At 44.1% G+C, this 25,190-nt stretch overlaps 1 protein-coding gene across 1 annotated transcript in view; it reads left to right on the top strand.

Moving 5' to 3' along the window:
- The window catches only part of OSBPL10 (oxysterol binding protein like 10), a 451,647-nt gene that overhangs the window by 156,224 nt on the left and 270,233 nt on the right, over positions 1-25,190 (top strand). The window contains exon 4 of the mRNA XM_063452222.1: positions 8,859-9,050. Within this exon, the coding sequence (XP_063308292.1) occupies positions 8,859-9,050 (192 nt within the window). The remainder of the gene's footprint in view (positions 1-8,858; positions 9,051-25,190) is intronic.

Below are 25,190 nucleotides of genomic sequence, written 5' to 3'. Positions count from 1 at the left end.
GCGCACCTCTAGGACGGAGGAACAAATCACTGAAATGGCGGAGGCCCACAATTCACTTGCAGACACTGTAGAAGGCCTGGTCACACGACTAAACGACCAGGACCTTAAAATAGCAGATATGGAAGATAGGGCACGCCGCAACAACCTCCGCATAAGGGGAATATCGGAGACTGTTAAGAATGAGGACCTTAACGCCCATGTCACAGGCCTACTAAAAGCACTTGCTCCGGACCTGCCGCTGGACCTGCTCCTGCTGGATCGGATCCATAGGACCGCTAGACCAAAATTCTTACCACCAGAAACGCAGAGAGATACTCTGCTAAGAATGCATTACTTTCATGCTAAGGAAGTTATCCTGAATGCGAACAGAAAAAGGAAAGAAATGCCTGCAGCCTACAGAGGGATAACCATATACTCAGACATCTCCTCTTACACCTTAAAGAGACGGCGCGACTTCAGAGATATCACCGTTCAGCTCCGAGACAACCACCTCCCTTACCGATGGGGATACCCTACAAAGCTCCTGGTGCTACGTGAGGGAAGGACCACAACCATTGGATCCCCGGAGGAAGGCCGCCGTATTCTAAGAGACTGGAACATCGCGCCTGCACCGACGACTGAGCAGGAGAACAGTAACATCAGAGCTTCACCGGACTGGAAAAAGGCGAAAAGGAGATAACTCCAAAGAGACTGAGTTAAGGCCTTACGGCATCACAAGCTGTAGGACTCTAAATCCAGGGGCTGGGTAACGTACACCACTATTCGAACTGCAACGGGGTAAGGTAGTGCTCACGATGGGGCACTGGGGTGGGCGAGGGAACACGGTTTTAATATATAAGCTTGGGAACGACACAACCACTGCCCGTAAAATAGCCATCTATTACATAGGAGGGAATACTATTACCTAGACACACCCAACCACAGGTAGACAGCTTGCTGGAGGGAGGGATACGCATTCAACATTCACCTACACCCAGATTGAGGGAATAAATAAAATATTAATAATAAAAAAAAAACACACAAAAAACAAAAATAAAAATAATAAAAATAAAAAAATATATATATATACAAACAAAACAAAATAAAAGGGGAACACACAGACAAACTAAAATTGTATAACTGTAGAAATCGTAGTAACGGACTCGCAGGGCTAAGTACACTAGTTGGGACATCCCAACAAACACTAGTTATAGTTGTAGCGGGAGTTAGACCCCGAAGGACTAGAGGCCTTACGCCTCTACCCCCAAGGCTCGACTATGCAGTGCCACGCCGTATTAATGGCGCAAATACTTCTTCGGTATACCATTGTAAATACTTTTGTTATTGTTACTGTTTTGTTATATGTTGATTTGTATATTGTATGTATACTACATGTTCAATACTGTGCTCCAAAGGGGGGGATTGGGTTAGTGGGTGACCCGACCCCGGCCATCTTGGAGCTAGCTCACCCGCCTACAGACAACAGAACATCAGATAGTTCCGCAGACCCCACTAGCATAAGGGAGACAACACAGAGGGTTTCACTGCCCCGCTTGATAGAGCTGGGGAGGGCAGTGACCCTCACATACATAGACCAGAGTCACAGGTATAAGAGATGCAAACATCACAAACCACCGTGAAGCTTTGCACCTTTAATGTTAGAGGCCTCAACGCCCCGGTAAAACGCCATCTCCTCACCAGAGAAGTGAGACATACTATGCCTCCAGGAAACTCATTTTCGACACAATGACCACCCAGCAATATTGACCAAAGACTTCCCGCACCAGTTCCATGCCACGGCACCCACTAAAGCTAGAGGAGTATCCATCCTCATTAGCAAAACGGTCTCATTCACGCTGCAGACTGTGGACATAGATCAGACTGGCAGATATATCATACTTGTAGGACTGTTTAACGATATGCAATATACCATTGTGAATATGTACTCCCCAAACACCAATCAAAGGAATTTTCTGCACAAAATTCTAACTAGGACGGCCACAGCGCAAAAGGGAATCACGATCATAGGAGGAGACTTCAACCACATCTTTGACCCACAGACAGATACCACATTACATTCACGTAGCAAATGTCACCGCCCCCTGAAGAGACAATGTAGAGCCATAGCAAAATTACTCCATGACCAACATCTATACGACGCCTGGAGAGTTACGCACCCCACAGAAAGGGCTTACACCCACTTTTCAGCGGTACACAATTCGTACTCTAAAATAGATGGGTTCCTCCTAGCTGGGTCGGCATTAGACCAAATCATTGATAGTGACATACAGCAGATCACGTGGTCAGACCACGCTCCGGTAACTATAGAGCTAAAAAATATCTATGACTTCAAAAATCGCAGCCCGTGGAAAATAAACAGTTCACTGCTGCGGGACGAGGGATTTGCAAGGACCCTATCGGAGGACCTTCATACATACTTCCAACACAATGACACAGGGGATGTCTCAGACTCCACTCTATGGCTAGCGCATAAAACAGTAGCTCAAGGCCTACTGATCAGAAGGGCAGCCTATGTGAAAAAGACGAACCAGGCACAACTCAGATCCTGGCAGGTAGAACTATATAACCTTAACAGACTCAACCAACACACCCCCTCCCCAGAGACTAGAAACAAGATAACCCAGATTACGAGACTTATGCACCAGCACGCACTTGGAACACTCAACACCCACATGCAGAAGCTTAAGCTAACCCACTATGTACAAGGGAATAAGGCGAGCAAATTGTTAGCACAAAGGATAAAAGCTAGACAGGCGCAACAAAAAATATCCTATATAACAGACCAAGCAGGTATACCAATACGTACCCCAAAAGGCATAAGCGATGTGTTCGCTACATACTACTCATCGTTATATAACATTCAACACGACACGAAGGTTAGTCACCCGACGAACACTAGCATTAGAAGTTACCTAGATGGTGTGCAACTACCTAAGATCACGAAGCAACAGCAGCTAGACCTAACAAAACCAATAACAACTTTGGAAGTCAAGGAATTAATTAAAGGTCTCCCAGCGGGGAAATCCCCGGGACCGGATGGATTTGACAACCAGTATTACAAAAAATTCAACACCACACTTGCACCATACTTAGCCAGATTATTTACAGTGGCCACTCAGAAGGGGGAACTCCCCACGGAAACACTAGCCGCTCACATCGTAACGCTCCCAAAACCTAACAAAACCCCGACTATCCCGCAGAACTTCCGACCAATCTCCCTTCTCAACACGGACGCAAAACTGTACGCCAAACTGTATGCTAACAGACTAAGTGTAATCCTCCCACACATAATACATGATGACCAGGTGGGCTTCATTAAGGGGAGACAGGGGGCGGACAACACCAGGAAAGTGGTTAATATCCTCCACTACCTGCAGATTCGGCGGCGGGGGGGTCTGCTGGTCTCCCTCGACGCCGAAAAAGCTTTCGATCGCCTACACTGGGGGTTCCTACAAGAAGTATTGGGTAGGTTTGATATCCCCTACAGCTTCGTGGTAGCTGTCAGAGCCCTTTACAGCGAGCCTGCGGCGCGAGTGCTGATTGCGGGGTTCCTGTCGGAGCCATTCCGCCTTACAAATGGTACGCGACAGGGATGCCCCCTGTCCCTGTTGCTCTATGTGCTGGCACTGGAGCCGCTAGCAGTTAAAATCAGAGAAAATCCCGCAATACACGGCCTAGAGCTAGGGGGAAGGGAATATAAAGCTAGCCTATTTGCGGATGACATCCTGCTAACTCTAACCCAACCAAACTTGTCACTCCCAAACCTGTTGAGGGAAATAGAACTCTATGGGGAGCAATCATACTACAAACTCAACGTGACAAAAACGCAAGCAATGGGGATTGGGATAGCGCACGATACCATAGAAAACTTAAAAATGTCATTCCCGCTAGACTGGAAGGACGACCACCTCACTTTCTTGGGGCTGAAGATCCCAAAGGACCCTAAAAAACTCTTGCAGTTAAATTATGGGAGGTTACTAGAAGAATTCATCGCTACCTTGAAGCACTGGGATAGCAAGTTTATGTCCTGGGTGGGTAGAATGGCGGCAATAAAGATGATGCTGCTGCCGAAATTCCAATACCTAACTAGAACGTTACAGATACCGCTACCCAACGAGTACTTGAGACGTTTACAAAGAACTCTCACCAGCTTCGTATGGGCATATAAGAAAGTCAGAGTAGCTACAAATATACTCACCAAACCCCTGGCGCAGGGAGGGCTAGGTTTACCTGAGGTGAAAACATACTATAAAGCAGCACTGGTGACCACTGCCTTGCAGGCGCATACAACACATAACGCACCACAATGGGTAGAGATGGAATCAGCGTGGGCATGCCCCAAGGGCCTTAGATACTTGTTCTGGGTCCCTCACGGACATCGCCCCATATACCCTGATACACCAGCTACTACAACACTCCTACTAAAAAACTGGGATATGGTTAAACCGCAGTTAGGATACATGAATAAATGGGCGCTAGCCACACCATTATACTGCATATACATCGCAAACCCCACATTCGACCATCGCATTTGGACCGAGCGCGGATGCACGTTAGTTAGACACCTCTATAATCAAGGGAAACTGAGACAATTCCCAGACTTGCAACAAAGTTACGACTTACCGAACAGAGCTATATTTTCCTACTTACAACTAAAAGGAATACTGACAGACTCCACTGACCTGACTACCCCAACCCATGCGCAATGCATAGAGAAGGCATGTGAATCCAAGATAATGCCCAAGAGACCGCTCTCACTTATGTACGCAATACTCAATAACCCAATTACACAGATACCAACGAAGCTAGATAAATTCATAGAGGCGTGGCATAGGGATCTGAGTACAACATTCTCAAACGAGCAATGGGAACAGGCCTTTATAGCCCACAAAGGTAGATCCAGATGTGCATCCCACCTAGAGCTAATGCGCAAGATTCAATATAGGTGGTACTTGGTGCCAACCAGACTGGCAACCATATATCCCAATACCTCGCGGCTATGCTGGAGATGTCAGAAAGAGGAGGGCACATATGGTGGACCTGTGAGTCTATCAGGAGATACTGGAAAGAAGTTGAAGGGGTTGATAAGAGGAGCACTAGGCACAGAAACCAATCTGAGGCCAGAAACTGCCCTGCTCTTTATTTCTATCGAACCATTCCCAAAAGCATTTGCCGGCCTAACATACCACATATTGATAGCTGCCAACCTACTAATAGCCAGGGGATGGAAACAGTCACAACCACCGGTGAGATCTAGCCTTCTCCAACAGATCTCCCTAAACCTAATTTACGAAACGAAAACTTGCCAACTGATGCACCCAACGATACACATAAAGGAAGCCAGAAACATATGGGAGGCATACCTGAGAAGGGAGGAGGAGGGAGAACAATCAGAGTCAGAAAGATAACGATAGAGGAGAGGAGAGAGGGAGAAAAAAAACAAAAAAAAACAGAGGCATAGCCATGAACACGAGACGGAACAGTACCACGCTTAATACCTCACTGCTGGGACGCAGAGTGACCATAACTCACAATATCAAGGTACGAAAGCAGACACAGGGGTAAAACCATCTGAGGTTAACTGAACTACGGCGCATTAGCGGAACAACCACCCACATTGTAAATAGTTTAGGGGACTAGATGCGAAGGCCAAGCAACATTAGACGACCAAGCTGGAGAAACAGATAGACAATGGGCCTCCGTGGACTATTTCCCACTTTACTTCCCCCATTCTTCCCTAGTTGCCCAACTCCCTGTTTTCCCACTCCCCCACCCAGCACTGAACCCACGGCTGTGAGGGAAAGACAAACCTGACGAGGAGTGGAACCAAGGTTTAAAGGATAGGGAAGGAACTTCCACAAGTAGGACCAACGAGCTTTACTCCTCACTGTATATGATATGCATAAGATATGTCTAAGATCGCTGTACCTCAACTGTTTACCCTCCCCTTTTCTCCTTTCTGTACCCCACACATGTTTTAAGACAAAATAAAAATTGTCAAATTGGAAAAAAAAAAAATTTTAGATAACATTTGGCAAGCAGAAAAAAAAAAACAAAAAACAAAAAAATAACATTGTCCCATACTGGGAGATGGTGAAAGATGTAGTAACCAAAATCTTAGGGGACTCGGTCGAATGGTCAGCCGAGTTGGCTTTCTACATTTGTCATCTAAGCCTATCTGTCAGGAACTGCTCTGCTCTGTTCTGATGTCTGACCATGGCTTCTGGTATCCAGTACACTTTTTACAATTCTTGTTTAGTTTTCTTGTTTTTTTTGGTTCTCTATTCTGTGTCTGGTTTTCATTTATGCTAGGTTTTCTGGGTTAATTCCTGTATTCCGTTCCTGGCATTCCCAGTATCTTGGACCCCGGATTCAGAGGAAAAAATAACATATTTGTACTGTCGGAGGAAAATCCTCAACTACTGTGTTCTATTACCCTTTGCCGAATGTGGGGGTATATATTCACTGTACAACTTATGAGATAAATGAATGCTGTGCGTACAAACACAGAGCTACATGTTATGATTCTCCTGCCTTATTTAGAGAGGCCCCTGCGCTTTCTCTTGAATACTTTTGTTTTTATTTTTGAAATTCTTTATTTTTATTGTGTAGGTTAACAGACATGCATGGAAAGACATTTCACAAGATGTCATACGACAAGGCCCAAATACAGCAGATGTATGAAATGTCGAGAGTTGGCTGCACTGTTTTTGTATATATGAAACAAGATAAAGTGGGAGCTTGGACAACATAGTGCTCAATAAGTAGTTTCTGCCTCTGTATAGTAATAATAGGCGTGGAAACAGTATAGCAGTCACTTTACATTAGCTGACATATTGCTTAAAAGTTGAGTTCCTCGGGGTGTGAGGTAACGTGTGATAGAAAAGGAACAGGAATAAACAGCCCACAGCTAGTAGTTTCTTGAAGTATCCCACTGGCCATCCCATGCCCTGCAAGAAGTGCACATAGACCTGATGATAGAATGGAAGGGATAGTATAGTTTAAACTTTAAAATACCAACCTGCATGCCAAAGATATGTCAGTGGTGTGAAACATGAGTAGTAGGTTATAAGGTTTAACTGACATTATGGAGTTAGAGCATGAGTAGTCAGGCGTGCGTCATGAAACTGGTACAGTGATTGGAGAAACGGCAATCTGAGTATATCATCTTTTCTAGGTTAGAATAGGCTAATAAACCACTAGTCCTAAAATCCATATCATAGGACTGCTGCATGTAGGGGGAGTATGACAGTGACAGTAAGAGGAAGTGTTGGTTAATTCAAGCTATATAACAAATGTTAAACATAGAGCCATGTCCTTAGTCAGACTGAATGGGTGTCAGGCAGGTCTGAGATCTCTGGCATGGCTTCTGCAGCAGGAGGTAAGTCCGTGTTCAGCCAACTCGTGACAGCGGGAATCACAGAGAACCTGCAAGGTGATCTTCAGCCTGCGGGATGTCTGCTACTTCCCCCTTGGACATACCCCAGGGCTGACTGTGTCTCTCGTGTGTGAGTGCTGTGGGTGGTCCGGGCTAGATCTCTGAGAGTTTTCGCTGGCAGCCAGTGCCTCTGTGGGGTTCTCACTATTCGAGTCTGAGAGATGTGTGTGGGTGGTTTCACCTGCATGACCCGAGTTCCAGGTAAGTGATGGCTGGTAGCAGGTTGGTGTTTTCTGGGTCGGGGTATCCTCCACGGCTTCCTCCATCTCCTAAGTATGGTCAGCCTTTAGGCATTATGATGAGGTGCATGCTTTGGTGCTATTGTTGCCGTGAGCTGTCGGGAGGAATCCATGAGTGCCTTCTCTGTGCCTGTTCAGCGAGCTTTGCCCAGAGTTGTGCCCAAAAGCGGTCAAAGGCCTTTGCTATGCCATCCTCATGGGGCCCCAGAGATCAGGTCTCCGTTTAGTGGCCATCTTTGCTGCGAGTATGCGTGTCCGAAAATTTAGATGCTTGGTGTTAGTTAACACCCCACACCGGGTTGTTCATAGGCACTCCTTGGGGACCGGGATACCCCCAGCGGCCCAGAGGGGGGAAGCGTGGCCCAGACTGTCGTTAATATGTCACCAAGGTAGGAGATTAGCTGCGTCCTCTGCTTCAGGTCAGTTAGCGGCCGCAATAATTGTCAGGTCCCACAAAACTATCAGCAGAGTCATAGAATTCGGTCCAGGTGGTGCCCAAACTCTCTCCTGATGTCAGGGTTCTGATTCAGCTGGTAATTCGTGAAAACGATCAGGTTATGGGCCACAATCTCAGTATTAGTTGAGGAGCTCTTTCAGCATGTGTCCTGCTTGCTAGGCAGTCAGGCCCTGCCCCTTTTAGATATGTACATCTTTAAGGCAATCCTTTTCATGTGCTGCCCATCATTTTGTATATGTGATATGTGTCCTTGAAAACATGGTGGATATGGTAACCCTATATATAGTAAACCTAGCTGGAATATATTATAGCTTTAAACTCATCTAAGCAGGACCCTGTTAATTTTTCCTGTTTGTGTGCCTATTATGTTTGTCACATCTGGTAAGCTGTTTTTTTTTTTTTAACCTATTGTACAGGGCTGGAGAATGTGTTAATAATTAAGTGTTCAGTAGGGCATTTTAAACAAAAAAAAGGTTCTCCCCAAAAAGGGTTAGTAGTACGTTTGTATATTCGAGTTTATGCAGATGCAGGAAAACAATAACGTGACCTATAAACAAAGATGGAGTGTACAAAGTCAGTGTAAGTGCAACTGTGCCTTAATATCTGGTGTTATCACTATTGGATTCCAGAATGCAATGGGTGACAAACTAATGTGTGCTACTACCTGCATTCAAGGTTTCCAGTACATAACATGCCTGATTCCCTGCTCTGTTATTCATTATAGAGTTCAGCATCTCAGCGATCCAGGAGTTTTTCATTGCTTCCACCTGGGACGTCTAATTCCTCATCCCCCGGGAGCCAGAGACACTTGATGCACACTGGTCCCAGTGTTGTCACTGTCACACACCACAAGTCTCCCGCTGCAGCCAGAAGATCCAAGAATCAGAATCCTGACCAGCTGAGTGAAGTCAAAGAGGTCAGACCCTCACACTTTTTTTCTGTTTGTTTATTAGACCCTGTTTCCTTGTTATAGGCATTCCATATTCGTTTCCTTCAAGAATTTGACCTTTACTGTAAAACTTACAGGGTTTTCATTAAAGCGGCACTGTCATGCCGAATTCCGTTTTTTTTTTAACCCCCCTCCCGCCTCAACTACATCCAATCGACCCCCTAGTCATCCCCAAATGCCCCTATGCCCCCCACATTACCTATTTTTTATTCTTTATTTTCTGCCCCGATCTATATTCAGGGCGCCGCCATCTTTGTGTGGGTAGGTGAAGTCCCTGTGGGACACGTCATCTACCCACACTACACAGACTGTGAGATTCCCGCACATGCCCAGTGAAACATCTGGACATGCGAACGGGAATTTCACCTATTCATTCATTCATCAGACAGACGAATGAATGAATAGAAAAAATCAGACGAACAAACTAACACTGTGTATCAGTGTTCGTTTGTTTGTTCGGTTTATTACAAGGAGGGAGCTACCGGCGTGCAGCTCCCTCCTTGTAATATGTAAAGACAGAAGCGGCAGGGAGCAGTGCTCCCCACCACTTCATAAGCCCCCCAGGTCCCCTCCTCACTCTATGGGGGTCAATACTGTCCTCCCCCCCCCGGCCCCCACCCCTGGGCGGCGGGTGGGGGCCATAATAGTAATAAGGGGGGGGGACCTACTGTCCTCCACCCCCCGGCCCCCACCCCTGGGCGGCGGGTGGGGGCCATAATAGTAATAAGGGAGGGGGGACCTACTGTCCTCCAGCCCCCGGCCCCCACCCCTGGGCGGCGGGTGGGGGCCATAATAGTAATAAGGGGGGGGGATCTACTGTCCTCCCCCCCCCCGGCCCCCACCCCTGGGCGGCGGGTGGGGGCCATAACGATAATGGGGGGGGACCTACTGTCCTCCCCCGCCCCCACCCCTGGGCGGCGGGTGGGGGCACTAAGTAAATCCCCCCCCCATCAAGGTGACTAGGGGTGCCCAAGCCCCTAGTCACCCACCCCCCACCCAAATAAAAAATGCCCCTACCTACCCCCCTCACCCTAAAAAATAGTGAGGGGGGAATAAAATTGCTAACCTGTAAAGTAAAATTAAACTTACCATTCAACGTCTTCTTTTTTCTAAAATCTTCATTTTTCAGCCCCAAAAAAGGCCAAATAAAAAACCATCATAGCCGTCGAACTAAAAATAAAATAAAAAACCCGAGCGCCAAAAAAAAAACCTGACGAAAAAGAAAAAACCCGAGCGCACAAAAAAATAATCCATCTTCACCCATGGAGGGCTCCGCGCAGACTGAGCTCCGCAGGGCGGGGCAAGGCTTATAAAGCCTTGCCCCGCCCTGCAATTAACCTAAGAACACTCTGATTGGTGGGTTTAAGCCAATCAGAGTGCTCTTTGTCATTTTACAAGCGTGGGAAAGTTCTTTGGAATTTTCCCACGCTTGTAAAATGACACAGAGCACTGTGATTGGATGGATTTCAAGCCATCCAATCACAGTGCTCTGTGTCATTTTACAAGCGTGGGAAAATTCCAAAGAACTTTCCCACGCTTGTAAAATGACACAGAGCACTGTGATTGGATGGCTTGAAATCCATCCAATCACAGTGCTCTGTGTCATTTTACAAGCGTGGGAAAATTCCAAAGAACTTTCCCACGCTTGTAAAATGACACAGAGCACTGTGATTGGATGGATTTCAAGCCAGGTCTCCCCCCCCCCTCCTTATTACTATGATGGCCCCCACCCGCCGCCCAGGGGTGGGGACCGGGGGGGGAGGACAGTAGGTCCCCCCCCCCCCTCTTATTACCATTATGGTCCCCACCCGCCGGCCAGGGGTGGGGGCCGGGGGGGAGGACAGTAGGTCCCCCCCCCCCTACTACTATTATGGCCCCCACCCGCCGCCCAGGGGTGGGGGCCGGGGGGGGGGGAGGACAGTAGGTCCCCCCCCTCTTATTACCATTATGGCCCCCACCCGCCGGCCAGGGGTGGGGGCCGGGGGGGAGGACAGTAGGTCCCCTCCCCCTACTACTATTATGGCCCCCACCCGCCGCCCAGGGGTGGGGGCCGGGGGGGGGAGGACAGTAGGTCCCCCCCCCCCTTTCTTATTACCATTATGGTCCCCACCCGCCGGCCAGGGGTGGGGGCCGGGGGGGAGGACAGTAGGTCCCCCCCACTACTATTATGGCCCCCACCCGCCGCCCAGGGGTGGGGGCCGGGGGGGAGGACAGTAGGTCCCCCCCCCCCCTACTACTATTATGGCCCCCACCCGCCGCCCAGGGGTGGGGGCCGGGGGGGGAGACAATAGGTCTCCCTCCCTTATTTTACTTTACGGCCCCCACCCGTCGTTTAGGGGGTGGGGGGCAATATTTTTTTTTTTTTTTTTTACAGTGAGCAGCCTGCTCACTGCTTACTAGACATGCCCCTACTCGCGGTATAGCGAGTAGGGGCATATTATTTACTAATACCAAGTCATTTTTACTTAGTATTAGTAAATTTGGCTGAAAGACCAATTCAGGTCTTTCAGCCTTTTAGTAGATAGCTCCCTAATACCGTGGGAATTAGGGAGTTATCTACTAAGCGGCTGCAAGATGCAGCCACAGCAATGAATAGGATCGGAGTTTCATTCATTTGAATGAAATTCCGATCCGAACAAAGTACCGAATTGCATCCTAACACCAATGGAGAAACAGTGCTCATTCTGTTAGGATGCAATTCGGCAGTTTTGCCGGCGTTCTGTCTAAGTGACAGGACGTTCGGCAATACTGACAGGAAGCATTGTGGGAACAGGGAGGAAAGCTAGGGATCATGGGAAAATTGCTCTGACCAGCGGAAATGAAGCACACTTTGCTCCTCCGCTGGTCAGAGCTGGTCAAGCGGAGGAATCCTCCATAAGACAGAGTCCCTACTTTGTCTAATGATTTTAAAGAAAACTAAAGAAGACAGGAAGAAAAGAATAACAGATCCCGAGAGAGGGGGAGAAGAGGAAGAGATTGAGGAAAGGTAAGTTCGGCATGACAGTGCCGCTTTAAAGTAAGTTTCCATATAGAATTTCAAATGTAAGGCACAAATAGCTGAATTGGATGATTTCTAAGTCCGTTCTGCTTCCAGTTCAGCTACTATGGCCTAACATTTGTTTGTTACATTGAATTATCACTTTAGTAAATGTGTTAATTTTTAACTCATCACACTGAACAATCAGACAGCAATTACACACATGAGAATACGGGAGGGCAACTTTCTCTAAACATACTTAGTGGAGAAATTGAATGTATAAAATATACATGTTTCTTATTTTAAATCTCTTAAATGAACTATGTTATGTAAACTGAACCTAAATAATTTATTTTTATTCTTTATTTTGGTTGTGCATAGGTTGTACATATAGGCTTGCAATGCCACAATAGCCAGAACAAGCTTTCCATTCAGCATATTAAAACAATTATATGGCATTAGGTATCACAGCACATTTTTACAAGTTGATATATAATCAACTGAGCATATGAAATTTTAAAGCCATGGTTTCACCGCAAGTGGCTCCTAGAGTAAGGGATGAGAGAGTCCAGCACACTACAGAACAACATTTTAAAACTTAAGCATTTACAAATCAAAATCATAAAACAAACATGCCATCTAAGATGGGTGATGGAAATTTGATTAGCTGCATTCCTTCATGTTTGAGACCTGTCAGACTTAGAGGGAAGATAAGGCAGTGTATCATATGCTTTTTTAAATCATTATTCCCCCTCCCTTTAAATAAACACACAAAAAAAAACACCAACCCTAAATGTGTTTTTTTATGTTATAAATAATTTATTAAGTATTTTTATTAAATAGAAAACAAGACAATGCATAAATCAGACAAAACATATAAAGAAGGTTATAAAAAAAAAACCCCACAAATCACATATTGTAATTACAGCAAAATATCTTTGCCATACTATATAGTGTACATGTTGTTCTGTATATTTTCAACAAAAATACTGTACTTCAGTAGATATTATCCTAACTTACAAATCTTCTCCTACATTCATTCTTCCAAACATTCATTCACACATCATTCATTTAACAAATCCTAATAGAGCATTGAGTTTAAGCCCTGCGAAGAGGTAAATGTGTTTGAATGCATCAAACAAACTAATTTTTTTATTTTTTTTAAAGTCAGTTACTCAATATTTCCAGAATAGAAACTTAATGGATAAGCACAAATAACTTTTTGCTCAGTGGTAACAAGGTTATTCATTTAGTGAAGAGAGTTTAAATAGTTATTTTGCTTGTCACATTTTTCATTCTGTTTACACCTTACACCCACGATCCTCTCTTTTCTTTTACCAGTTTTCGCCTTCCCTTACTATTATTTTTTGGTCCAAGTTTTCTCTTTTTCTCTTTTTTCGTCATTTCCTTGTCTTTTTTTTTTTCAGACTATTCCCTATCTTTATTTATCTTCACTGCTTTTTTTTTGCTTTTTTTCTTCAAATACCAGACCTTGCTCTACATTATGTCTGTATAGATAAAATACCCTATTCCACATAGATGATTGCAACATAACCTGACGTGATAAAGACCACATACCCTTCTTAACATTTAATAAAAAGGTTGTACAGAAAGTAAATGGCAAAAGCATAGCTTTCTAGCTCCTTAAGCAAAACTCCAGTGAAGTGGGAATGAACTATCCAGGAAGCATTTAGTGAATCCCATGCTCCTGGAGTTGCTCACAGCCCTGCTAAATTACAGATGAACTTCAGAAGAACTCACTTCAATTGATTTAGTGTTGTGTTTCCCTCGGTTTCTCACAGCAGGATTCATTGCACTTGTCATTTAACTTAGCAGGGTTCCATTCTTCTGAAGAATACATTGTCTATTTAAAAAAGATCAACACCTACACCTGCAGTTATCTCAAACCTGAACAAATCTGTTCTGTAACATTTCCTTCATTCTGTGTTGCCGCTTTCATGAATCTGTGGAAACAGCATTTCCTTTCAAAATATGTGCGGATAAGTAAACCATTTATATTATAAGGTATGACCTTTAGGCTTGTGACCCCTGCTTTTTCATCCCATCATCTTTACTGTGGGTTGGAAAATAGCGGTGTCTGTCTGTCTGTGTCTGTCTGTCTATGTCTGTCTGTCTGTCTGTCTATTGCGTATAAGGGACTATTTTGTGATTTCCTTTTACCTGTCATGGTCATTTTTATTTATCCTCTTTTGAGGATGCAGTTGAAAGTTGATTATGTTTTCACTTTATGTTGACAAATCTTTTTTGTGTTTTTCTGATTTGTACCAATACAAACGAGGTACCGTCCACATTCAGACAAAGCCCTACTGACATAAAAGGGAACTCCCCCTCTCCCCTACCTCCTAGATTAGGCTTGACATACCCCCTGACAATAAACGTTCCTGGAGGTGTATAACGTCAGGCATAGAGCCAAGACTATACCAGGCTACCTATGCAGCCTCGACACTGGCATAGGGTTTATATCTCACATAAGATGCACTCACGATCTCAATAAGAGGGGCCCAAGCTATTGCTAATCTCTATTTCCGCTTACGGGCTTAATGTAACTCGAAGGTTATGTACGACCAACCTATTTGGACCAGATACCGACTATGACCACTCAACATAGACCATGATAAAAATAAAGCAATGTCCACTTGTGACGGAATGCATTGTAACATGTACACTACAATGTTTATAATAAGTAACATGTCTATATTGTTCTTGTTTCTGCCAACCCACTCACGCTTGAGAGCTGGGTAAAAATAAAGCATTAAAAAAATATATATATTAGAGGAAATATAAAATTGCATCTGTACATAGTGATGGAAAGATGTGCTAGCAAATATATACACCCTGTTCCAAATTATTATGCAAATTATATTTTTCTCATTTACCTAAATAATTGATGTAAATAACAGTCAGCATAATTCTCATGTTATCAACTATTAAGAGTATAATTCAAATTTTATTGAAGAAACCTCCTAATGATAACAGTATTTTTTTTAAACATAAAAAACTTACAATGCACTGTTCCAAATTATTACGCACAGTAAGTTTAAAAACACTTTATAGGTTGTAAAGAACTGAAAATTGTCATTTGTTGTGTTTGCAGCATATTTACTGAACTCAAAAGCTATTTCAATCAAACTTATAACAACATTTTAACTTTTTAAATATTGTAACAGGTCACGTTACATTTTAACATAGGACCCCTTATTTAATAGCAGCTTCACAAGTCTTGCATCCATTGAACTAGTGCGTTTTTGGACAGTTTCTGCTTGAATTTGTTTGCAAGATGTCAGAATAGTCTCCCAGAGCTGCTGTTTGGATGTAAACTGCCTCCCACTCTCGCAATGTATCTTTAAGTTTTATCTATTTGGTATGTATGGGGGCGATTAAAGGTGATTGATTTTTTCCATTAGAGGTTGACTTTAGGAAAATATACTAGTATTTCTTTAACCCTATTGTATTTGTAAGAAAACTATGACATGCCTTTTGCCATGGAGATAGAGAACACATATGATCTGTGTTAGTGAAGTTGGGGCAAACGTCTGTTACACTAGAACAATTGAATGTAGTAGTTGTGGCAAATCTTGGAGCTGAAATATTAAGCAATAATGTTGGTGCATACCCAACTGTTTGTACTCTTTTAATTTTTATTTGATGTTCATCTGTTGTCACCTGGTAAGGACCTGAAGTCCTTATCCTCTGTTCAGGAAATCTTCCCCTCTTAAAAATGTAAGTATAGCTGTTAAGGACATTCTCAATTGGTGAGTTTGTAAAGTCACCCAAATTTTCTTGATAGTACACTATCCCCTAGTTTAGATGGGCGCCAAATTGATATAGATTCTTTTAAGCAAACAAATAAGTTTGAATGACTATCTGTTCCTGTCCAAATTAGAGATGATTAAATTGCGTATACGCAGAAGTAAATTCACACTGACACACGGAGTTCAGGTTAAAAGAACTTCGAGAAAATTTAATGGCATCTGGTTAAAAAGCGGGCTCGCAGACCCTTATAAGAGCAATATTACATCATCATAGAATTTCAAGATAACAACAAATAAACATCATTAATTGGGTTAGGTGTTAAGTGGCTATGTCAATACCCACCCATCAATATTATTAATTGGCTTAAGTGTTAAGTGGCCGGCTACATGACCTCCCACCGAGAGGTGGCGTCATCTTGGACACGGGAGTGGACACGATGGCCCAGGCGCCATCTTGCTAGCACGAGGCTTTACTCGATGGGAGGGGGGCTTTAGGCGCCATTTTGAGTAGTTAGTGATGTTAGATTCGAGGTCAGGTTCAAGGCTTTTTAGTGAATGGACATTTCATTAGTACAGTTCTCATGATCTAACTATGGCATACATTGTTACATATGGCAGGAACTTGACAATTCCGGTGTTACTCATATCCTTCTAGAAAATACATTCTCTTTCTAATATTGTAAATGCTGTTAGGAAAATCTGTCATATAATGAAGTTAATGGAGTTAATGGGGAAATTTAATAAAGGTTTTAATAATTCTACAACACCACCACACAATAGAGCCATGGCGGTGAACATTATTTTCTTGTAGATTCATAGTTAAAGATTTTTTTGAACAAAAGAAAGTGAAATAAGTAAAAAATAGGCAATATATTTACCAGTAAATATATATGGATATATTTACCAATACAGTGAAAAAAAGAAAAAGAGAAAGAAGGTTTGCAAGGTGAAATAGAGAGTAGTAAGATGAGGGCAAAAGAGGGGGATTAAGTAATCCACACAATAGCATTTATGTAGCTTTGAATGGGTGAACCATGGAGACTGTATATCATAGCATCATACCTCCCAAGTGTCCCTATTTAGGATGGGCAGTCTCTATTTTTGGCCCATATCCCTTTGTCCCTCTTTACTATCTTAATGTCTCTCTTTTCTAGGAGCCTCATTTTGTAAATGTGCCTGAGTGTATAACAGAGCTTCACAGCAATAATACTCACAGTAATGTGCCTTCAAACTGCAATACACTTTTTTTTTATCTGAATCACATTTTAGTTGCAAAAATTGTTGTTAATAATTTATCTTCGATTTCTCAGAACAGCCCACTCCTGAGTACACCTCCACTCACACCCCTAAAATTAAAGTGTCCATGTGAAATATTGGGAGGAATGTAGTACTGTGATGCAAGAAACAGATAACTGGACAGCTAGTTGTAGTTTCATACAGGGCCGGTGCAAGGATTTCAGCCGCCCTAGGCAAAGATCCATTTTGCCACCCCTCATGTCACTCACTGGCAGACACACACACTCACTGACACACAGACACACTCACTGACACACACAGAAAATCACTGACAGACATACACTCACTGACAGAAACACACACACACAGACACACACACACAGACACTTACTGACATACATACACTCACTCACTGACAGACATACACACACACTCACTGACATACATACACTCACTCATTGACAGACAGACACACACACACACACACACACACAGACACTCACTGACATACATACACTCACTCACTGACAGACACACACACACACACACACACACACAGGCAGACACTCACTGACAGACACACACACACACACTGACAGTCAAACACTCACATACTCACTGACACATACACAGGCAGACACTCACTGACATATGTACACTCACTCACTGACAGACAGACACACACACACACAAACACTCACCTCCCTGGGATAAAACACTCACCTCCCTGGGGTTTAGTGTGGGGCAGCTCCTCACTCCTCCCGCTGTTTAGTATGCTGGGGCTGGAATGACATCATATTCCGACTCCCAGCGCGTGAGGGAAGAGTGAGAGGCTGCAAGAACAGTCTCCCTCGCCGCCTGGCTTCTCCATCCCCCTCTCCTCAGGACAGGTCACCGGCATTTTTTGGTAGAGCAGGCACCTGCCATCAAGGTAAGCAGGTTCCTGCTCTGCCTTACCTAATACAGCTTCGGGGGTGTCCTGAGGTGGCCAGATGGCCACCTCCTGGGCCCCCTGTGACAGGGCTTCTCTCGGCGCCCCCACCTTCGGATTGCCTAACGGTGGCGCCGGCCCTGGTTTCATATCTTTGTATTTATCTCTTCAAATAGGATATGATTAAACTCCATTTGGGAATGCAGCAATGGTTGTTTCCACTATCTAGCCAATGTACTCTTGGCAGCCAGAACCCATGAAAAGTTCATTTTCAGCAGACTTTCTATTTTATGAAAGAGAAGGAAAGTCTAAGGTTTTAGATGAATAAGCTAAATACTTAGCTAGGATGCCACCTGTTTCCAAAATGTTTTCCATCACAGGCATGATGTCACAATACCTGCTTGTGCAATCACGGAAGTGATGTTTCTGAGGTATTAGCAGTAGAAAGAGGGAAGTGCTCATGCCATTGTACAGAACACTGGTGAGACCTCACTTGGAGTACTGTACGCAGTACTGGAGACCATATCTTCAGAAGGATATTGATACCTTAGAGAGAGTTCAAAGAAGGGCTACTAAACTGGTTCATGGATTGCAGGATAAAACTTACCAGGAAAGGTTAAAGGATCTTAACATGTATAGCTTGGTGGAAAGACGAGACAGGGGGGATATGATAGAAACATTTAAATACATAAAGGGAATCAACACAGTAAAGGAGGAGACTATATTTAAAAGAAGAAAAACTACCACAACAAGAGGACATAGTCTTAAATTAGAGGGGCAAATATTTAAAAATAGTATCAGGAAGTATTACTTTACTGAGAGGGTAGTGGATGCATGGAATAGCCTTCCAGCTGAAGTGGTAGAGGTTAACACAGTAAAGGAGTTTAAGCATGCGTGTGATAGGCATAAGGCTATCCTAACTATAAGATAAGGCCAGGGACTAATGAAAGTATTTAGAAAACAGGGCAGACTAGATGGGCCGAATGGTTCTTATCTGCCGTCACATTCTATGTTTCTATGTTTCTATGTTAACCATGTTCCTAGCCGAAATGTCCAATCCCAATCCCCAAAGAAGCCAGTATCCTGTTTGATATCCTGTACTAAGTCATGTAAATCTTTTATATATTTATGGATCATAGTGCCTTTGTCAGATAGGTAAAAACAGCACATACCTTCAATAGCTTCACATCATTTTCAGTGTATGTTTTTATGCAGTAAAAAAAGTTCTGAGAAAGAGAAAGAACAGACTGATTTAGGAGAGACAGCACAGGTGGGGGCTGTCTGCTCCCGGAACAAGACATATATGGTCTTAAGTGTAATTTTAAGCATTAAGCATTTACTGAGTCCAAGTTAGCCAATTTTAATATAGGCTATCTAATAAGACACCTATAAGCTTGAACCTTCAAATCAAAGTAAATTCTTTCACAGGCTTGAGTGGGAAATCTGTCTGCGTCAGGTCTGCGATCACCTTTTCTACCTCTTGCCAGTATGACTGGATGCAAACGCACATCCACCAAATATGGTACATTGTACCTTTGGCTATACTGCATCCCAGATATATACGCGCCAGTCGTTCCGGCACCATGTACCATCTATAGCCTATTTTCCTAATTTGTTCTACGTGTGTGGTACATGCTGTCCTACCTTTATGGGCAATGAAGGATTGTCTCCATTGTTGTTTATCAAACACGCAGTGAAGGTCTGCCTGCCAGGCCTTTTGAGGTGTGGACAGTTGGCGTGTGGTGCCGTTGAGTAGTGTGTAATTCAGAGGTACATCGCCTTCTTTGGGGTGTCACGGGTTATGCACAATCTTTCAAAGGGAGTTACTGTGCCAAGCGTGTCTTTAATCTGGTTTTGGGCGTGTAGTATCGATTTGTGTTGTAGATAGGGGAAGATTGCTCTTTGTGGAAGATTGAACTTGGTCGTCAGGTCTGGCAGTTGCAACAGTGTCCCCCTTGAATATAATTGTAGGATATGGATACATCCTCCCCTTCCCCACATTCAGTGGTCAGAGGTTGGGTGCACCACATGTACAATATAGAGTGGTGTTGCCGAGCACCAGGGTACACTAGAGCACATAAAGTCTTGAACCGAGTCCCAGGTTTTAAGCAGCAAGTCCGTGGTTGGCCATATGTATTCCAAACTTTGACCTTTGCTGTTTGGGTATCCAGAATAGGTATTTCAATTCCGTTTGTTGCGCCCAGTGGGACTCTATCTCCATCCATTGCGGTAGTTGTTGAGTATCATGGGATGTCATGACTGAGGTCAATAAAGCCGCCTTGTAATACAGTCTTAGGTTGGGCAAACCCAACCCCTTCTCTTTTACCAGGTCCTGTAAGATTTTTGTCGCTACTGTGATCCTCTTTTTAGCCCAAATAAATTGTACTAACTGCCTTCAGGAAAGTCATGAGTATTTTGATTTGTAAGATTCTAAAGAGGTATTGGACCCATTTAGTTTTTACATTTTAAATTTTACTTGGTTTAACCACAGTGACCATCCTTGTGTCATAGCATACAATACATTTTGGTTATACAGATGGTTACGGAATCCTCAATATCTCAGCTCAGGAACATTTGTCATGACACAAAGTTGGTCACTGTGTTTAACCCCTTAAGGACCAAACTTCTGGAATAAAAGGGAATCATGACATGTCACACATGTCATGTGTCCTTAATGGGGTTAAACCAAAATGCAAATTAAAAACTGGTGGTTTTGCAGTACTAATGCATATAGATAGTAATTCAAAGAAAAAAATTTAAATGGAACTTATGCTTGACCAGTTGAGATGGATTAAACACCTATCAATTTTGTTTCAGTATTTGGGCTCTACCTTATCTGTCTACTTGTGTTTTTTTGTTTGTTTTTCTTTAGTTTTGTATTTCCCGATCCTCTATATCAGTCCCCCTCTCTACCATCATACTATTTTGTATTCTTACATTAGTCCTTTATCTTGTTAATATTAGTACTAGTAGACCTACCTGTTGCTGATCCCTCTACTTTATATCAGCATACCTTCTGACACCTAAATATTGGCTGCTCTGTCCATGGTCCCCAAATGTCTCTCCTATTGAGTTTATTCCCCACCCAATAGAGTGTTCTTCCTTCCTGTCTGCTGACTGATTCTGAATTAGTAAAATACTTTATGTAAAGTGTGTTGGAGTGCTCTAGCTGTGGCAAATATGCCATGGACTCGTCATCACTGAGCTAAAGCAGACCATATTCTTCTTTAGCTTGCTGTGCTCAGAGAGAGAAATTCTGTATATTTTCTCTCAAAGTTGAATAGTCCCACCAACCCTAATACATTTCTAGGTAGATACTGAAAATGTAAATTGGATATGTTTATCATAAAGTACACGAGCTGTGTATTACAAATCCCTCTAGTCCGTAGATGTATGATTGTGTTCTGATTGACAGCACACATTATTCCTAATATCTAAATGAAAATTATGTAGGAGAATTTATGCAAGCTAAACTGAAAATAAATATTAAAGCGTTGGCAACCATTTGTCTTTTTATTTTAATATTACCTGTATGGCAGGTAAGTAAAATCTTAAACCTTATGACACTTTGCTATTTATACGAGGCGCGTTGCTTTAAAATTGTTTTGGGTTGTTTATGTTGTGTCAGAATTACAATCTTAGTCTTTCATTTCTTGAGGAATGAACTAGCCTTGATATAAATCAGTGCTGTAAGTCATAGCAATCTGAAAATGACAGCGGAAATGTATTATCTTCCAAGGGAGAAGGTCACAGTTCAGCAATTTCATATTTATATGTCAGAATATTTCAAAGCAACTATTCATATGCAGCATAACTGTATGGAGATCAAATTATACGCTGTCATTGGTAATTGCCTTTTACATGTTAACGATGCATCATGCGGCATCTTTGGAGTTCAGAATGGGTTAAATTATCCAGTTTGTACAGCTATCTAAATATTAATAAGTATGGTATACACAAATGTTCTGGGTAAACAGATTAAATACATATTTTTCGTATAGTTTTCCCTAGGTTTATATACAATTACTTTGAATAAAAATTGTCAAGAAAAAAAACAACTAACTTACACTAAAAACAACTCACACTAATGTAACCACTATCCAAACTGGACTCCTCCAAGAATCCAATCAGATTCACGGAGAAGGGCCGACCAGAGGCTTGCACAAGAGGTGTGCCTTCTGTGCACGTTTGGATACCTCCCAATTATCTGTATTTAGGAGGGACAGTCCCTATTTTGGCTCCAATAGCCTTTGTTTATACTGCTTTCTATCCTAATATCCCTCCCTCTTTTCTAGCAACTCCATATTGTGAGCCCCATAGCAAAAATACTGTACTTGTGCTTTAAACTACAATAAATGTGCTTAGAAACAGGGCCGGACTGGCTCACCGGGATACCGGGAAATTTCCCGGTGGGCCGTCGGCACCTGGGGCCGGGGAGACATGTGGGTGTCCTGCGGCCGCATGGAGAGCTTGGATGGCGGCCGCAGGGGAAGCTCTTCTGGCGGCCGCTGGGGGAGCAGGCTGTTCTGTTTCTGCTCCCCCTCCCTTGCGCGCTAGAAAGAGACCGGCGCCGGAATATGACGTCATATTCCGGCCCCGGTCTCATTAAGCTGCGCGCGAGGGAGGGGGAGCAGAGACAGAACAGCCTGCTCCCCCAGCGGCCGCCAGAAGAGCTTCCCCTGCGGCCGCAAGGAGAGCTTCAGGAAGGCTGGCTGGGCTGGAAGGTGAGCACAGGAGGGGAGGGGGTGGGGGGTAACAAAGGTCACAGGAGGGGAGGGGGTGGGGGGTAACAAAGGTCACAGGAGGGGAGGGGGTGGGGGGTAACAAAGGTCACAGGAGGGGAGGGGGTGGGGGGTAACGAAGGTCACAGGAGGGGAGGGGGTGGGGGGTAACAAAGGTCACAGGAGGGGAGGGGGTGGGGGGTAACAAAGGTCACAGGAGGGGAGGGGGTGGGGGTAACGAAGGTCACAGGAGGGGAGGGGGTGGGGGGTAACAAAGGTCACAGGAGGGGAGGGGGTAGGGGGTAACAAAGGTCATAGGAGGGGAGGGGGTGGGGGGTAACAAAGGGCACAGGAGGGGAGGGGTCTAAGAGGTCACAGGAAGGGGAGGGGGTAACAAAGGGCACAGGAGGGGAGGGGGCTAAGAGGTCACAGGAAGGGGAGGGGGGTAACAAATGGCACAGGAGGGGAGGGGGCTAAGAGGTCACAGGAAGGGGAGGGGGGTAACAAAGGGCACAGGAGGGGAGGGGGCTAAGAGGTCACAGGAAGGGGAGGGGGGTAACAAAGGCACAGGAGGGGAGGGGGCTAAGAGGTCACAGGAAGGGGGGGTAACAAAGGGCACAGGAGGGGAGGGGGGTAACAAAGGGCACAGGAGGGGAGGGGGCTAAGAGGTCACAGGAAGGGGAGAGGGGCCAAAGTATGAGCACAAAAGGGGCTGAAGAGGGTACAAGTCGGAAGGGGGGCTAAAGAGGGCACGGGATGGGCTAAAGAGGGCACAGGAAGGGAGGTGGCTAAAGAGGGCACGGGAGGGGGCTAAAGAGGGCACAGGAAGGGAGGGTGCTACATAAGGGCACAGGAGGGGAAGGGGCTAAAAAGCACACAGGAGGACAGGGGGCAAAAGAGGGCACAGAAGGGGAGGGGCACCTATCAGTCTACCCACCCACCCACACAGGTAGCAACAAGTATGTATGTCAGTGGGAGTGTGTCTGTCTGCGTCATGCTGTGTGTGTGTCTGTCTGTGTCACGCTGTGTGTGTTTCTGTGTCATGCTGTGTGTGTGTGTCTGTCTGTCTGTGTCATGGTGTGTGTGTGTGTCTCTGTGTCACTGTGTGTCTGTATCATGGTGTGTGTGTGTCTGTCTGTGTCATGGTGTGTGTATGTCTGTCATGGTGTGTGTGTGTGTCAGTCGTAGTGTCTGTGTGTGTTTGTAAAAATAGTGTTTTACTCACTTTTTTTTTCCAACGTCATGCTGGTCTCTGCCTCTATGACTGAGATCATCAAGCTTGATGATCTCAGCCAATCCGCACTGACACAGGAAGCGCCTCTAGTGACCGTCTGAGTGTCTGTCACTAGAGGTGTCACTAGGAAGCAATGTAAACACTGCCTTTTCTCTGAAAAGTCAGTGTTTACATTCAAAAGCCTGCAGGGACAGGCTATAGACACCAGAACCACTACATTAAGCTGTGTGTGTGCGCGCCTGCTAGTGAGTTTGCTTGCTTGCATGTGTGTGTGTGTCTGCTAGTGAGTGAGCTTGTGTTTTTATGTCCATGAGCTTATGTATATTAGTGAAATTGTTTGTCTATGAGGCTGTGTATCAATGAGCTTGTGTGTGTCAGTGAGATTGTCTGTGTCTGCATGTGAGTATGCTTACTGTATAATTAAATGTTTTGCTCTGAAAGGACCAATATATTGTATTAGAAAAAGCAATATATATATATATATGTATATATATAATTACTCAATCATCTGGGGTGGCAAGACATAGCCTTACATATTACATGCGACAATATATGGCGCAATGACTTATGGGGCTGGCATAGATTTTTTTTCCCAGGGCTGCTTTGTATCCCCAGTCCGGCCCTGCTTAGAAATCAGTCTCGGCAAAATATATTATTCTTGTTATAAATGTCTTTTTATTTGCATAAATCATTATTTTCTATCCTAATGTCCCTCCCTCCTCTTTTCTAGCAACTCCATATTGTGAGCCCCGTAGCAAAAATACTGTGCAATAATGTGCTTTGGACTACAATAAACGTGCTTAGAAATAAGTCTCTGCTAAATATATTGTTCTTGTTATCAATGTCATTTTATTCGTATTAATCATTATTAGTAAGTTACCTAAAATTTCTCAGAATAGCCCCACTCACACTACTACCTGAAATTGTACCTGTAATGACAAATACAACTTAAGTTTAAAATATTATAGAAAATCAAATTTAATTTATTGCTGGCAAATGTCTAGATTTTTCTAAAATCTGAGGTTAACAAACTGCCCTCCCTCCCCCCTCTGTCAGTTCAGTATGTGCAGAACCTGTGCCAATCATCACATATATGTTATCAGGGAAACCATCCTCTGAGCATCTCTCCTGCTTGAATTCAGCCCAAGGGAAAGCTATGATTGCAAGAGGAAGTAGGGCTGAGGGGCAGGCTCTGTGTGAGAGCAGCATGAAGAGAGGCAGAAAACAGCCAGAAT

Source organism: Pelobates fuscus, chromosome 4 (assembly GCF_036172605.1).
Source record: "Pelobates fuscus isolate aPelFus1 chromosome 4, aPelFus1.pri, whole genome shotgun sequence".
NCBI lineage: Eukaryota > Metazoa > Chordata > Amphibia > Anura > Pelobatidae > Pelobates > Pelobates fuscus.
Note: the sequence above shows the minus strand (reverse complement) of the source record. Positions and strands in the feature narration are given on the sequence as shown.